The 15,095-nt window shown below is 40.9% G+C and overlaps 1 protein-coding gene across 3 annotated transcripts; it reads right to left on the reverse strand.

Annotated features, from left to right (window-relative positions):
- LEO1 (LEO1 homolog, Paf1/RNA polymerase II complex component) lies at positions 1-14,204 on the reverse strand. Of its 3 annotated transcripts, none has more exons than NM_001292086.5 (12): positions 14,018-14,204; positions 12,848-13,573; positions 12,483-12,590; positions 11,664-11,758; positions 10,872-11,017; positions 10,265-10,349; positions 9,828-9,922; positions 9,424-9,558; positions 8,746-8,881; positions 8,218-8,404; positions 7,849-7,946; positions 1-4,772 (listed from the first exon to the last, which is right to left on the reverse strand). In NM_001292086.5, exons 1-12 carry the CDS (start codon positions 14,073-14,075, stop codon positions 4,668-4,670), a joined length of 1,974 nt encoding a protein of 657 aa, NP_001279015.2. In that variant the 5' UTR covers positions 14,076-14,204; the 3' UTR covers positions 1-4,667. The 3 variants fall into 3 exon arrangements, with proteins under 3 accessions (NP_001279015.2, NP_001385039.1, XP_040562346.1); NM_001398110.1 differs by having other exon boundaries at positions 2,480-4,772; positions 12,468-12,590; XM_040706412.2 differs by having other exon boundaries at positions 2,480-4,772; positions 12,468-12,590; positions 13,687-14,097.
- Between the last annotated feature and the right edge of the window lie 891 nt (positions 14,205-15,095).

A 15,095-nucleotide genomic window follows, 5' to 3' on the forward strand; every position in this document is an offset into this window, starting at 1 on the left:
TTTAAGCTGAAAAATAAGACTGGGAGATGACAAGCTGACATAGTTTAAATACAGTTACCTGATTCCGGATTTGTAAACAAAACTTGATGCTGCTGGCATTAAATACAACGAGCAACAGCACTGGGCTTACAGAGATAGTAGGTTACACATCTCACAATACAACCCTCAGCCAACCAAGCAGGACAACTTCCCAAACACGATCACTATGTACAAGTGTACTAAACACCTGAAGGAAAGATGCTGATTACTGCCGTTGCCAAAAATGTAAGTTTATTTCCTTTACATATGAAAATGAGAGTGGTCCTTGAGCATCCATGCAAAATTAAAATAAAAGGTTTACTGTAGAGCTCAACAGCAAATCCTGTTCTAAGAGCCCGTTCTGTACAGAATGTCTATCATACACCTTTACACTGACAGACAAAGAGGAAAAAACCCACAAGGTAACTGACAGATCATCACGCTAGGATTAGTGTGTCTTTTCCAGTTACATTATGAAGTGTTTTGAGGAGAAAAGCATGAAAACACAAAAAGTTAATTCAGTCATAAGATAGAAAAAAAGAGGGTGTGATAGTTGATGCTTTTACCATTTCCTAGGATTTTATTTATGTTTAATTGACAATATATGAAGAATACAGTGTATATATGATTCCATGGCTATCAATAACTGCAGGAATGCCATTCTTTCCCAGAAAATTTCATCCTAACTCAAAAGACATGAGGTTACTTTTGTTGGTAAACTGGCTCTACAGTCTCTCATTTATTCACGAAATAATGGAGAAAACAAAGCAACAAATAAAAACTTTCTAGTTAAGCTTCCACTTCAGTAACTCCTTTTTCCCCCCAAGCATCAGTCCAGTCTTGAAACCATAAAAAATCCTTTAGAAAAAAAAATGTCAAAAAAGACTTGTGAAAGGATTTTTTTTTTTTGTCAAATTCTGTCTGAGAATGATTTCAGCAGGGATTTACTTAATTTTATGTCATTTTCTCAACTACTTAAGCTTATATAATTCATGAGAATGCCCACGAGTTTTAAAGCAATTAAAGATACAAGCTAGCAGTCAACACTTGTTTGCAGCTTTTCTCTAAGTCTTTCATGTCCAGACAGGCACTAAAAAAACCCCAGCTCAAGTGAAAGGGCATCACTAGGCAACACGAGGTGTTAGTCACATTGCTCTCCACAAGCACTTCCAAGTCAAGCCACAGGCAAGTGTCTAAGTGTTACAACAGCGTAGCTGAATTTCACAAATCTAATATGTAAAACTTCTTATAACTAATATTAAAAGAACATTTATCAGAAACAAAATTCTCTCTTTCTTTCCCATGTGACCATCTCTATGCATTCAGTAACACTCAGCTTGACCAGCAGCATTAAGCTGTTAGAGAAAAGCACTCCATTAGAATGGGCCGACACCATGGGCTCCTATGCCCACTGGCTGAGAAATAAATACCTATGACTTCACTGGAAAGTCACCATCTCATGTTTAACACATTCCTGTGGCTGCAGTTTCACATCTGAGCCGAGTTAAAACTTGCTGCCACACACAGAACTGTCCTGTTCTACCTCTTGCACCACCTCCACAACCGACACACCAGTGTGCCAGCTGAGGCAGCTACAGCAGTAGAAAACTATCAACTACCTTCTGCAGGGTCAAGCTAAGTTTTCAAAAGGCAGTCAAGTAAAAGTTTACACCTCTGCCAAAGAGAGCATCCTTCTGCCATATCCCCTGATGTCCTCATGACCAGGCCAACTTACTGAGCTGGCTACCTTGTTCACATGGCCAATGAAGTAGTTCTGCTGGCCTATGGCACAAAACTCCAGCACAGCAGAAAATCAGTTTCCTGGGAGTTTAGCAAATTCACTCTGAGCTAAGCCAGGCAGGTATTGCCAAACCTGCTGCTAGAAAGAGACAAGGACTGCATGGGCAGCTGCACCCTTCTGAGGGCAGCCCCTGATCCATCAGGTTTGCCTCTAGCATGAAAACGTTCTCAACTTGCAGGGCAAGGATGGAAGAGAATGTTACTCAGTGCTAGAAAGAAAACTCCAGTTCTGCAATTGGCAAGCGTACAGTTGAACAATATACCTGAAACAACAAAACTATATAGCTAGGAACACCTTTCAGTGATGGTTTCAAGACAACTGATCCTACACTCTACCACTAGCCAGAAAATCTAAAACTCAGCTCATTATCAGCTCTTCAAACAGATTTTTATTTTTGGAAATTGTCCAAATCATAACCTTTCTGGAAGAAGTACTCTGGCCAGTCTGTACAAAAGTAAATACAGTTCACCTACTTGTTCTTTCCTTCTCCTTACGCACTTTAGTTCCAGCTTCATATTTCTGATTTGGGTAAGAAAAACAATTCCAAGTAATTGTCACATACTTGGAGGCTGGGAAAAGGGAGAGCAAAAAAACTGCCTATGAGTGAAACAGAACTGTACACCACACTCACAAGCAACAAATACTATGGATAAGACAAAGTTCGTTCAAGTGACTTTAATTAAAAGGTGATTGTTAAACCAATTTAGGCTGAGAAAACACTTTCTAAAATTCTATGTTTTAATAAGACTTTAGAAGAGCAATTTACAAAAGAAGACAGTAGAAAAAAACACTCCTTTTAATCTTTTAAATCCACAAAAGCCTCCTTTTTGGAAGCTAAAGTAGCCCACTTACCAAGTAAAGGCTTAGTCAGCATCAAACCTGTAAGAGTGATTAAAACATTTTCACCCTTTGGAATATAGTAAAAGTAACCAATGCTTTAATTAAACTGACATTAAGCAAACACATCAGCAGAGAAATGGTGGTGAGTTTCCATACATTTTGCATTGCTGCTCAAGAGGTATCTGGGAGACTTTGACACGAAAGTCTAGCAACCACATAGCATAAGAAACAACTCCCTTTTTCTACAGCTGGCTTCTTCCTGAGCAGGTTACAACAGAAAAGCAGGTAACCACATGTGAGGAGCCAGACTCCCAGCAGAGGTCTAACCTAAGAGGATTACAGGGTCAAAATTGGAGCAGATGGAGAAAGGTTTTATCTGCACAGGGAAGAGAGGCAGGAACTCTTAGAAACAAGTACAAAAACAACAACAACAAAAAAAAAAGAACAGCTTCTCAGGCACTCAGACTTCAGAGTAGACATTTTTCACTTTGTTTTCATATTTGCAAGTGTCTACACTGCAGTCAGCTGCTGAGCAGAATATATTAATGCGTGCAGAGCTCTGTGCCTCTGCAGCTAGAATGCTTCCCACACCTTCCAGGCAGGAAAAATGGAGGTAGAGTACTTCAGTAAACTGTTTGCCTAATTACACATTTCAAAGGCAAGACAGCCAGGTTAAAAGCTGTAACTCAACAGTTTTTATAGAAAAGCATAATTCATCTGGGCAGGAGAGAGATGAGTAACATTTATTCTTACATAACTGTAAGCTACTTTATCTTACGAAACATAAATCCACTCAGCAAACTTTCCATGGCACCACTCAATGCATTTAAAGAGGCATTAAGCTATGCTTTCTGCTTTCTTCCTTTCTTCCTGCTACCTCCATGAAGTCACAAGCTTTCTAGGACTATGTGAAAAGGCAGTTAAAAAACAACATAGATAACATGGAAATGCTATCTCACCAACAAGGGAAACTACACGTGGGAAACATAATCTTAAAGAGTGGAAAAGATGAGACATTTCTTGTAGCCTCTCCTCATTTTGCAATGCTATTTGCATAATCAAATAAGGTGTTTAAAAATAGCATAAAAGCAGCAATAACTCTGTCCACAATATTCTCCTCCGCTGTCTTTTCAGCCAACCCAGAACAATAGGAAAATGCATCATAAGGCTTGTATGAGATTACAAAATGCTATTAGCAGGATATGTATTCACAGGGCGGCTCACTGCAGTTGTTAAAGAAGCCTTTCATGAACTTGCAGAAATTCGTTGGTTTTGTATAAACAAGTGCTTCTATCCTGACAGTTCCATCGCTAATGTGATTATTCTTATTAATGCTAACGCTCAGATGAGAGGTGGATTTTCGTTCAATTTATGAAAAAATAAACATCTTGTGGTTGGTTTACTATTCTAACTACAGGAACTTCACAGTTTACTCAGAGTAGACATGATAAGAAATACCTTCAGTCAAAAATATCAAAATATAACAGCACAGTAATGTACCATCCACAGCCAGCAGTACGTAATAGGAAAGTGCAGGAAAAAACAGTACGGTGTTGTGCCACTCATATGATATTCCAAATCTTCTGTACAAATGGTAACCTTCATCTCCATAACCTGGCTGAGAAAACTTATAATTTAAGCATTCTATATGAAGATTATGATTTCTCCTAATGAACTCAGTAAGACCACTGATTTATTCAGTTCTATTCAGTTGTACAACCAGTTTGTACTATAGATTTCAAAACTGAAATGTACTGTACAAGATTTAAAAACTGATGCTATGATGATCCCCATTGCAGCAGCTGCTGCAGTAAGATAAGATGTAAAAATATGAGAAAGTAAAAAGAAAGAAACCAACTTTTATTCACACCAGAAACACAAATTTCAATGGAATTCTCCTTTATCAAAATAACCCCAATATGGCTACTTACATCTTTGCTGTAAGAGAACTGTACAATTTATATATAAATATGTATATATAGAAAGCAACTTCAGTGCTCCCTCAATGTTAATCATCATCATCTTCCTCTTCATCACTGATGACATACTTCTTATGCTTCTTACTTGCTTTGTCATCATCCTCTGCTTTTCTCTTTCCAGAAGGCTCCCCTTCCTTAAGGCAAGAAAGGACAAAAATTAAAAAAATATTCAAGCTAAAATTAAAAACAGCCTCAGAACAGATAACAACAAGGATTTTTTTGAGGGAAAAGTAAAATTATTTGTTCTAGTCTTTCCACCACATGCCTCTGTAGTGCTGCACTTCATTGGTCAGCACTGGTTCCAGTCTCAACCCCCAAGCCAGGAGGGTCCACAATACAGCTGCACCTCCATTTACCTCTCAGTGGGAATGTATCAGTACCTGCTTCAAAATTAACTACTGTGTAAGAGTAATTTATCTCCCAATCTGGGTTTATGGCGTATGTAATATCACTATCAGCAGTTATGAATTAAGGAGATAAGCTTAACATTTCTCTCAGATTCTTAACATTAGGGTTCTATATATACTCGTTGAAAGGAAGCGCTATTCATACAGTGACAAAAGCCTACAAGGCTTATGAGCATGGATAATTCCTAGAATTCACAGGGAAATTTTCTACATGGAGCAGCTCTCTCTTCAGACAGTCTAGAGAGCTTTGCTCAGTTTTCAGACTACTGATACTCGCAAACCTGAAGCTAGAGCTACCGAGAAAAAAACAACACAAAAAACCCATGAATTGGCAGGTGCTTTTGTCTACCACATTCTGGCATAAATGAAAAAGACTGATAAGGAACCACTAGTACTGAGAAACAATCCCACAGCTTACAGTCCTAGAAATACAGCGTAGGAGGCTTCAAAGGGCTGGTCATGGGAACTCCAATCAGTGCGGCTTCAGTTACTCAGAGGAATTCACAAAGAACTTGACATGAGCCGATCACTTGAGATAACTTACAGCCTGTTTTGTTGTTTTTTTGCTGTTAAAGTACCTCACACCATTTAATTCAAATGCTAAAATACAGGCTCTAATGCACAAAGCAAACTAAAATCTAGTGCTGTCCTACAGATCATAGAATCATACAATGGCCTGGGTTGAAAAAGACCTTAAGGATCATCTATTTTCACCTGCTGCTGTGGGCAGTGTTGCCAACTACTAGACCAGGTAAAGTAGAATACTTATCAATCTTAAAACTTGAAAAAAAAAAGTCTAACTTGGTGACACAGGTCTTGTCTTCGCTGTAAAATCAACCCTAATAGCAAAAACAGGTGAGTGGTTCACAATGAAGAGTTCTGGGAGAAACACTGAAATTATGTAAAACCTATTTGTGAACAAAAGAACAGGCAAAAACCCACTTAACAGACTCTGATTAACTCAGTGGCTTACAGCAGAGGCCCAAATTGCTTCAGGTTATCTTATCAATACGTAGAATTCAACTTCTTTTTTTTTCCTGTCACACTATTTCTAGATAATCTCCTGTTTGTAACAATACTGCAATGACTTTTTGCAGGCTGGATGACCAATTCCTAACACTTAAATACAGAGCCAACAGTTTCATTGTTAATCTAAACACATTTACACCAATTCAGTTTAAATCAGCCTGCTAGGCACCACTTCATAAAAGCATATCATAGAATCACAGAATGGTCTGGGTTGAAAAGGACCATAATGATCATCTACTTTCAACCCCTCTGCTATGTGCAGGGTCGCCAACCACCAGACCAGGCTGCCCACTTCAATCCAAAGTGTTCTGAAGATAGTTGTTCATACTACAAGTCATTAATTGCTAATGCAAAACTCATCAATTTTGACACAAAGGATGAGTGGCAACTCAATTACAGTTTAAAAAGAAGAGTAACTTTGAAAATACCCTCAGGCATAAGTAACCTAATCTCCTCTTCCATTAGTTAATTTTATTTATTAAGAGCAACACACATTAACTGGATTTTAAGAAGCAGCAAGAGACAACATAGCCTTTTTAATTACTTCCTACTCAAAACATTTTATTCAATATTAACATTGAATTAGAATGGTGAAAATCTGAATTAGGAAGGAAATTTAAGCATGGAAAACAAATTAGTATGGGTGGGAATCTCAATCACAGCTACTTCCTCAGAACATTTGTTCTCTTATAATTTAGCTGGGCTATTGTTAATGACTCACCTTCCTATGTGCAGAATATCCTCATTAATTACATTAACGGTAACTTGCTGCATGGTGATAAAAGGTATTAATAATAGACTGACATTTTCAGCATTGCTAACCAACTGTTAGCAGGACAAAGATCTGAGCTGTGCTGTTGACTGACAGCACACAAAAGCAAGTCCAGTGTTTCATATGTACAGATGCTGTACTTTCAGTGTGCATGTAGGAAGTAAGTTGTGCACTACTGGCTGGGTTTCATTAACCAGAGCTGCAGCACCCCCTTGTGGTTCTGACAGGAACACTGCCTTTACAGAGTGCAACTGTAAAATGGAGGCTACCATTCTCAAGCAGGGGAGAAACACAGTTAATAAGGCCTTTCTTCTGAGAGACTAGAATTGCAAAATCCCAATCTCAAAACTACAGTTTGGTCTAGCATGCTAGATGTAACTAAAGGAAAGCGACTGAAAAATCTAGGACAAGAGCTGAGATAATTTAAACAGTTAAAATGATATCTTAATGGAAACGGGGATGTAAAACCAAAGCTGAACAAAGCATTGAAAAATATTCCATAAGTTAACACTGACCTACCCAAACTTCTGTTTTTAAACTTCTGTACGTTGTTCTATACATAAACATTTAATTGAAATAAAATATAATTTACAGTAAAACAGGACTGAAGGCATACCAGTACAAAAACAGCTCTTGTAACCCACAAGGTAGTAGGTAGTAGGAATCTAATTAAGCTTAGGAGACAACACTGCAGTAGGGTTCTGGTATTGAGCCTTCTTCCTGCCTGCATGATTTTGCTGAAGTCCACATTTACGTTGCACAGCACCCGCTTTTCTGTGCAATCAGCAGTAACAATAAGGATCTTCTTCAGGTATCACTCAAATCTGTGAACTAATGCAGTAAATAAGAAATAGGCATGATTAATTAATCAGCCTGCCAACACAAATTTTATGCTCATCACAGCAAAACTGGAACTACAAAACCATCAGCTTTACAAACTGTATTAAGCACATGTTCCTGACTGAAAATGAGTAGCTTTTAAAGAACAAAGTCATTTTTTACCTCATCACTAGTAAGTTTCTTTGCCTTGAGTAGTCTTTGTGTTTTATCTTCATCTGAGCCTTCATCACTGTCTGAAGAATAGATTCTAGCACGTTCCTCTACAGAGAAAAATGAGAAGATAAATATTTATCTGAAATTGGTGAGAAAAAGACAGTATGAAAAATACTCCTCGTACATTCAGTCCCACAAAAAAGCAGACGGGATCTAATCTAAATATTATTAAAGGAAATAAACTTGCATGACCTGAATTCACATCTCCTCATGTATCAAACTAAGTGGCAAAATATAATCTTACCAGGATTCTCCTGTGAAATAAATCCACCTGAATTACAAAGGCCCTACTTAACTACTGGTAAGGTTTATTATTACCTCTGATGCCACCTTTGTATCTGTTTTTGATAGCTGCTAGACTGATCGCATCGTCTCCCTCATCCTCTTCTTCATAGCGATCGGGTTCTAAGTAATTAGCACTCAGACCACGCTGATGCTGCTTCTCCCTCATTCTTCGCTGCTGAGATTCTCTGCGAATGGAAGCTCTTAATCTCTCCTCTTCTTTCTGTCCAAAGAAAGCAGGAAAATATAAAGGATGAATCAAACATAATAAAAATCTCGGTAGCCTACTGGAACTTTTGAAATCCTCTCACAGCAGTGGAAAGAGTGTATATAATTCTGATTGGTTTTTTTGTAATCTGTAAGATTAAGCAATTTTAAACAAGAAAGCTGCATGTACAAGCAGCACACACAGCTAACAATTACTACTTGTTACTCCAAAATACACTGTTTTCCAGAAACACATCAAACGTTCAGAAATGTTCAACTACATTTCAGTTTTTTGTGGTTTTTTTTTTAATGATTTGAGATGAAATCAGCAGATAAGAAAGTTCCATGTCAGAATACCTTAATCATTTCTGTGCGCTGAGACTCCGGATCACGACCCGCCATTGGCAAAATACGAATTTTCTGGGTCTTTGAACACCTATCTGCCAGAGACAGAGTCATCTTCCTGTGCGTGGCACTGTCTGTAGAGTGTGGCCTGTTGGAAAATTGCTTTGGTTTAAATACTTATAAAAAGGATCTATCCGTTTTTAAGTGACAATCAGAGGGCAGGCATACTTAAGATTTGAAAGATTAACCTGCACAAAAGTAAAAGCATTAGTACTATTGTGCACTGTAATAGCTACTGGAGACATCACTGCCTCTCTCAGCACCCTGTCTGCAGTCCATTACCAGCCTAAAAAGTCATCCTCACATTTCACTTCAATATCTGAAGTCATAATCATCACCCCGATAGCCACCATTCTGATTCAGATGGAAACTTCCACTTAACAATACCAGCTAAAATACATTAAAAAAGTAAATGAATATACATAGCCTTGATACTGCACTGAATAACACATCAGCCTTTCAAACTGGGACATCCAGCTTAGGAAAAATCTTTCCCAAAGCCACCAAAAATAGCACATTCTTAGTAAACAGTTGAGCTCTGAAGGCTTACTAATTGCTATCAGTATGTACTAGTTACAGTACTTAATTGCAGAAGAAGCAGCACCATTTGATATAGAACATCATGTTTACCTGAAGGTTAACTTTGTCTTGAAAACAGCCTGTCCTTGCAGACCTGTCCCTTGTCTGATAAACAGATGGTTGTGATCTCCCTGCAGCGGTGCCTTGTACACATCAAAGACCTCATTTCCCAAGTGGAGAGACATGCTTAAAAGAGATTAATGTATCAGTTACTTGATAAAGTCACTACAGTCTATTTTTTGCCTCATTTATAAACAACAAAAGCCTTAGTGTTTCCCTTAAGTATATAGCCAATAGCTCTATTTCATTGCAACAAAGCAGAGCAGAACATTTTCCATGCACTGAGACTACAGTCATTTTTGTTGCACAGAACAGTCAATCAGTTTTGCATGCTACAGCATTCCACTGTGAAAACAGGAGCTGTATTCCTCCAAAAGCAAGAAGTTCAAACCAACCTTCCATCCGACCACTTGACTATCCGGGCATTGCTTTCTCTAATCTCATTCCCTTCCTCATCTCGCCGCATCCGCCACCGTATTGTGTTTTCTACCTGTCAGAACAGCAACTTTTTGTTAAACTTACAGTGGAATACTGTGGTAAAATACACCCTATACTGGTCAAGGACTAACAGCTAGAAGGGCTATATGATTTGCTGTATGATATGAAGAGATGAAGGATGGCTCTTACAGGGGAAAGGTAGTTGTTAACAGGTTGGTTTTTTTAATTTGCTCCATTTTTAGCATTACTAAAACTCAGCAATATTCCTCAGCAGTGAACTCATCCATACCTTCGTAACTTAAATCATAACTCAAAACACCATTGCAAAATACCTGAAGTAGACTTTGATGACGTGTAGTCAGGTGAGCATAGAGAAGGAAAATTCATGTTATACCTTAAGTTTTAATCTCGTTCTCCCTTCCTCATCAAGCATCTCCTCATCTTCAAATTCATCCTCATAATACTGGGGATCAAATGGTCTGTAATAAATTACACAATATTCATTCTTCTAGAATTTAATCCAGATTATTCTTGTGCAAAATAACAGGGGCTTGAAAGGTTTAAATTATACACTGTACACAACAGGAGGCACTGCAGCTGCGAGAGAGCCATTTCTGGAGTAATGTAATTTACTGCATTGATTCTGCACTGCAGGAGGCCAAGCCAAGCATCTTCACTACCATCAATTACAGCCACTTTAACATTCACACCCTCTCAGTGGCTCCAGCTAAATAAAGCAAGTCTGCTTCAGAACAAAATGTTTCCTCAGTATCAGGATAAAGAGGTCAGGGTTAAGTCTGGAAATAAATGCAGGTAATTTTATAAAAAGGCCCACTCACTAGCCTACATCCTATTGACCTGTCCTCACTAAAGTGTGCACCTCAATGTTAACCATTTTAAATACAACCAATATAATTAATTGTACTACTAAAATAAAAGCAATATATCGAAACACTAAAAAACCCAACAACTTATCAACTCCATATTTAATATAGAATTACCTGGGCTCCACACTGAGGAAGTTGGGCAGCTTCACAAAATACAAATCGTTACCCAAGTCTGTGTTTACTTTTGGTATTTCTACCTCTATTCTTGTCTCTGGAATAGGCTCTTCCTCCTGCTGTTCTTGGCTCAGCCCATTCTCATCCTAATGGCAAAGAAGCACAATAGGAGCAAAAGTGAAAAATATCAGTCTGACTCCTGTTGCTGGAATAAGCACTTCCATTTTGACTGAGAAAAATTCCACTGGCATGTAGGGAGATCAGGAAGCTTCTCATAAATGCACCTGAACCTCTTCAGTAAAACCAATCCATTTTTATATGACACTGAAAGCCATTTCAAATACCAGCGGGAACTCGAGCAAACAAAGACAGAAAGGAAATAGCAAGAGAGCTGACAGTTTTTAGCAAGGAATGAGAAAATAAGCACGGGATAAGATTAAAAACGTTTTTTAAAATTCTTTCATATCTTGAAGGCTCAAAATGAAAATATTTGTCAAACAGCTGTAAGTAGGGTACCAAGAAGACCTATGAATTTGCATTTCACTTGGTGACAATCAAAACTGTAATGAGTGTATTTTTTTCTTCCATATGGGCTGGGGGAAGGCATTTCAATATATCTAATGTTGCTGTGCATAAAACTTCAATCATTCTTTTAGCTAGGGCAAAATTATCTGTAGATTCTTACTTAATGCTGTTAACACTTTTTCCATTGAAATATCATCAAACCCCATTGACTTTCCAGATCTCAAAGTGGAACAGCGGGTTCATTACTTCAAAAGCCAGTCTACTCACAATGGGCTGTCCTGGAGTTGGCGGCTTGTCTTCCCCATCGCTTCCCGAAGAAATGTCATCTGCTCCTCCAAACAGGTCCATGACGTCTGCGTGTTCTGGAGGAGAAAAATTACTGTTTTAAAATGCACATACATGCAAACATACACGCCCCTGCATGCAAACACAAACACAAAAAAAATAATCCTTCACTTTTATTACCACTTAAGACCACTTACAAAGTTTAAGGATCTCTAATTGTTATGAAGCACAGATTATTCTCTTATCCCATGAAAAAAAAAAAAGTTTCCCTTGTTTTGAAGCTGGAGAGTCAGTGCTTTCCTGGAAAGGCTCTATTATGGAGAATCCAGGTGAAAAATGGCAACAGACAAATCAAGAATTAAGGTTTATCCTTTACTCAAGTAAACAGTTTAAACATACATGACAAGCAACCTCACTGCACACTTTGGAAGTTTTACTTCTCATTAAAAGCAGCATCTTCTCTCAGCCAGCAAAATATCATGAACAGTACAGGGTTTCTCAAGCTCCTGTGATAAGATGCACTGTGAGCTCTGACAATGGGGTGTGAACCAACACTCACAAAAGAAAAGCTCTGTCCCTCGTGGAGAAAACTGAGAGACGACAAAGCTAAAGAGAAGTCACCAGGAGAAACACGACATGTGCTTCCTCACAGGGCATCTTTCCTGTGCCACTCTGCCATGTCCACAGCACTGCAGTTACATCACAATGTGAATGCTATTGACTGCATCAAGTACCATAGCAGATGAATGATGGATTAAAAGACAAATGAACCAAAAGCCAACAAACCAATCCCAGCTTTACCTTTCTGGCCTTCTGTATCACTGTCTGCCTCTGAATCTGATGCAATTGGTTTCTTTCGCTTCATTCGCAGGACTTCATCTTCACTGTCGCTGCCTCTTGCAGACTCTCCTAAGAAGCATAATTATCCTCATCAGATTAAGAATTCTGTTTCATATATTTCAAAATTCCTTTTATTAATCATGTTGTTTCAGATTAGAAGTAATTTAAACACACTGTGTAAAAAAAAAAACCATTAAAAAGATGCCCACATTTAAATGTTATGCGATTAACGTTTAAGTCAGAATTTTTCAAGCCAACATAAATGAAACAACAGCGAACAAACCAGGCTGTAAGAAGCAAACCATTACAACTGCACTGGGTCCTACCAGATTTATGCTCCTGCTCCTCCTCATCGGAGCGCTGGGCCCTTTCGTCATCGTCAGAGTTCTGCATCTTCTCCTCATCGGAGTGCTGGGCTCTTTCATCATCATCTGAGTTTTGCATCTTCTCCTCGTCCGACACCTGCGGCCTCTCCTCATCATCAGAGTTCTGCATCTTCTCCTCATCCGAGTTCTGGAGCCTCTCCTCATCGTCAGACATCTGCGGCCTCTCATCTTCATCAGAGTTCTGTGCTTTCTCCTCATCGTCCGAGTTCTGCTGTCTCTCCTCATCATCAGAGTTCTGCTGTCGCTCCTCATCATCTGACTGATCGCTTTTGTCCTCCTTGCCCCACTTCTCATCCTCCGAATGGGCCTTTTCTGAACCATCTCCCTCAGAATGGTGACTGCCCTCATCAGAGCCGTGCCCCCGCTCGTCCTCCTCATCGTCATGAGCCGCTTCTGAAGCGCTGTGCTGGTCCACGTCCGACTGATCGTTGTCTTCGTGCTCAGAGTGCCCCGAAGCTTCGGAGCGATTGTATGACCTCTCGGAGTGGTTGTCGCTGCCCGTGTGATGGGAGGCTCCTTCGTCCTCGCTGTCGTCTCCAAACAGCTCCTTGTTGCTGGGCTTTGCTGCCTCCCGCTCGTCGTCCTGCTCGCTGTCGCTGCCCGAGGCGTTGCTGCCGGAGCCCGCGTTCTCCTGGTCAGAGTCGGAGTCTGAGCCGGAATCGGTATCTGCAAAACAAACACCGCCTCTCAAAGTTAAGCCATCCCTATGAAGGGTCAAACAGGGACACAGGCATGCATTACCCCACTGCAGAACTGCACGAGACACAGAAGTTACCTACAACAGTAAAACATTTACCAACGACGACACAAAAAACCACCACAGGTACCACTCAATGTGCCCAGCCAATAGCTATCATCTAAGATTCTAAAGCTCTAGAAGGAATAAGCCGTTACACAAAGCAAAGAACTCCGAGGCAGGGTCCGTTGCTAGGCACTGCATCGCTGTCCCTTAAGATGCCAGTAACCACTTTTCACCCGTGAAGAGCAAGGAACCAGCAGGCGGCACACCCCCACTCCCCGGCGGTAACCCGACCGAAGCCCCGCGTTCCGCCCTGCTTTGCCTGAGGGCCTCGGGCGGGAGGGCCGCTACACGGCAGCCAACGGCCGCACCTTTCTGCTCGGCCTCCGAGTCGGCGTCGCTGCCGAACAGCTCCTCCATGTCGGCCATGGCTGCTGCACGCGCCGGCGCCGCGCAGTGACGCGATACGGAGCGCCGGGGGCTGCATCCGGGAGGGGGAGGAGGAGAGGGAGGAAGAGCTCCCTCTGAGAAGGGCCGCGCCCGCAGCTCCCGCCGCCCTCTTCCGCCTCCAGAGTGCCGCCTTCAGCTACAACGCGGCGGAACGAGGCGGTGTGCGTGGCCGTTGCGGGGCGGGCTGCCATCTTGTGCGGCGGGAGCTCCTAGCTAAGGGAGAGCTACACCTCCACAGCACCACCGCCACCACCATCCCTCCCCCCAGAAAAATGCGTTTTAATAGTTTTCATACAACACTTGCGTGAAATACTTGATCTAAGGCCTAAGCAGCAGCGGTAGCTGGGAAGACAGAAGTAAATCAGCACAGCGGTGTTAGTATGTTCAGCAGCACCACCACAAAGTCTGTATGGGGACACATCCGGCTCCCTTTGTCAGTTTCCCCACCGCAAACAGCCTTGTGCTTTGTAAGCATTCCCTCCCTAAGCACAGGCCAGAGAAGGACCAAAGACCTTTTGTCAAAGAAAACACAGGACTGCTGTAACAACACGGCACTTCCCACCACAGCTGGCGGTCAAGAGAGGACTGCCCTGACCCATATGCAACACCTCACACTTGGCCTTGTTGACTCGTTCTGTTCATGGGTGTCCACTTTTTGAGCCCACCCAGGTTTCAAACCCATATTTCTCCAATCTAGAAGGGCGTAGTGCAGGACCATGTCAAAGGCCTTGCACAAGTCCACGTAGATGACATCAGTCGCCTTTCCTATGTCCACCAATGCTGTCAGTCCGCCATAGAAGTCTGCCAGATTGGTCAGGCACAATCTGCCCTTGGTACAGCTATGCCCTCAGACCGTTTTGCCTTGTTTGTGACTTAACATCTCTTTCAGGAAGACCTGCTCCACGACCGTCCCAGGAACAGACATGAGGCTCACCAGCCTGTAGTTCCCCAGGTCCTCCTTTCTTAAAGGGATGTTTCCCTTTTTCCAGTCATCTGGGA

This window comes from Gallus gallus, chromosome 10 (genome assembly GCF_016699485.2).
Source record: "Gallus gallus isolate bGalGal1 chromosome 10, bGalGal1.mat.broiler.GRCg7b, whole genome shotgun sequence".
NCBI classification, from domain to species: domain Eukaryota; kingdom Metazoa; phylum Chordata; class Aves; order Galliformes; family Phasianidae; genus Gallus; species Gallus gallus.

Coding starts and splice junctions, on each gene's coding strand:
- LEO1 (NM_001398110.1), bottom strand. CDS start 14,075: ATGGCCGACATGGAGGAGCTGTTCGGCAGCGACGCCGACTCGGAGGCC. Junction 11,759..12,467: donor GAAAGGTAAAGCTGGGATTG/GTTTGTTGGCTT, acceptor TTTCTCCTCCAG/AACACGCAGACGTCATGGAC. Junction 8,882..9,423: donor AAGACAAAGTTAACCTTCAG/GTAAACATGATG, acceptor ATTTTCCAACAG/GCCACACTCTACAGACAGTG.